The sequence below is a fragment of the Phaethon lepturus genome, unplaced genomic scaffold, assembly GCF_000687285.1.
Source record: "Phaethon lepturus isolate BGI_N335 unplaced genomic scaffold, ASM68728v1 scaffold42976, whole genome shotgun sequence".
Taxonomy (NCBI): domain Eukaryota; kingdom Metazoa; phylum Chordata; class Aves; order Phaethontiformes; family Phaethontidae; genus Phaethon; species Phaethon lepturus.
Genome location: NW_010544834.1, coordinates 1 through 356, shown reverse-complemented (window position 1 = coordinate 356; position 356 = coordinate 1). Strand labels below are relative to the sequence as shown.

Below are 356 nucleotides of genomic sequence, written 5' to 3'. Positions count from 1 at the left end.
GTCCGTGAGCGCCTTGTCCAAGCTTGCCAAAGACTCCAACACCATCCTGCTGCCCGCCAACACTGGCGACATCACCAACATGGTCGCGCAGGTCAGTGTGGTCAGAGGGACCCTGTCTCTTGCCTGGGGGAGGTGAAGGTGGCAGCCAGGCGGGGCCTGGCCCTCTCCTCCCCCATGGCTCTCTTGTTGCCTCCAGGCCCTGGGCATCTACACCACGCTGACGAAGTCACCAACCGAGAAGACCCAGGAGGAGATGCCTGCAGCGTGCGAGGACCCCCAGCCTCCTGCCATGGAGGTGCTGAAGGCAGAACAGGCCAGCTCCAGCTAGTGCGGCTGGAAGGATCTCGGGGCCTGCT

The 356-nt window shown here is 64.0% G+C and overlaps 1 protein-coding gene across 1 annotated transcript in view; it reads left to right on the top strand.

Moving 5' to 3' along the window:
* The window catches only part of STOML2 (stomatin (EPB72)-like 2), a 2689-nt gene extending 2361 nt beyond the window's left edge, over window positions 1-328 (top strand). Inside the window, exons 5-6 of the mRNA XM_010288796.1 lie at window positions 4-91; window positions 197-328. Coding sequence (XP_010287098.1) covers window positions 4-91; window positions 197-328 — 220 coding nt within the window. The remainder of the gene's footprint in view (window positions 1-3; window positions 92-196) is intronic.
* Window positions 329-356: the final 28 nt, after the last annotated feature.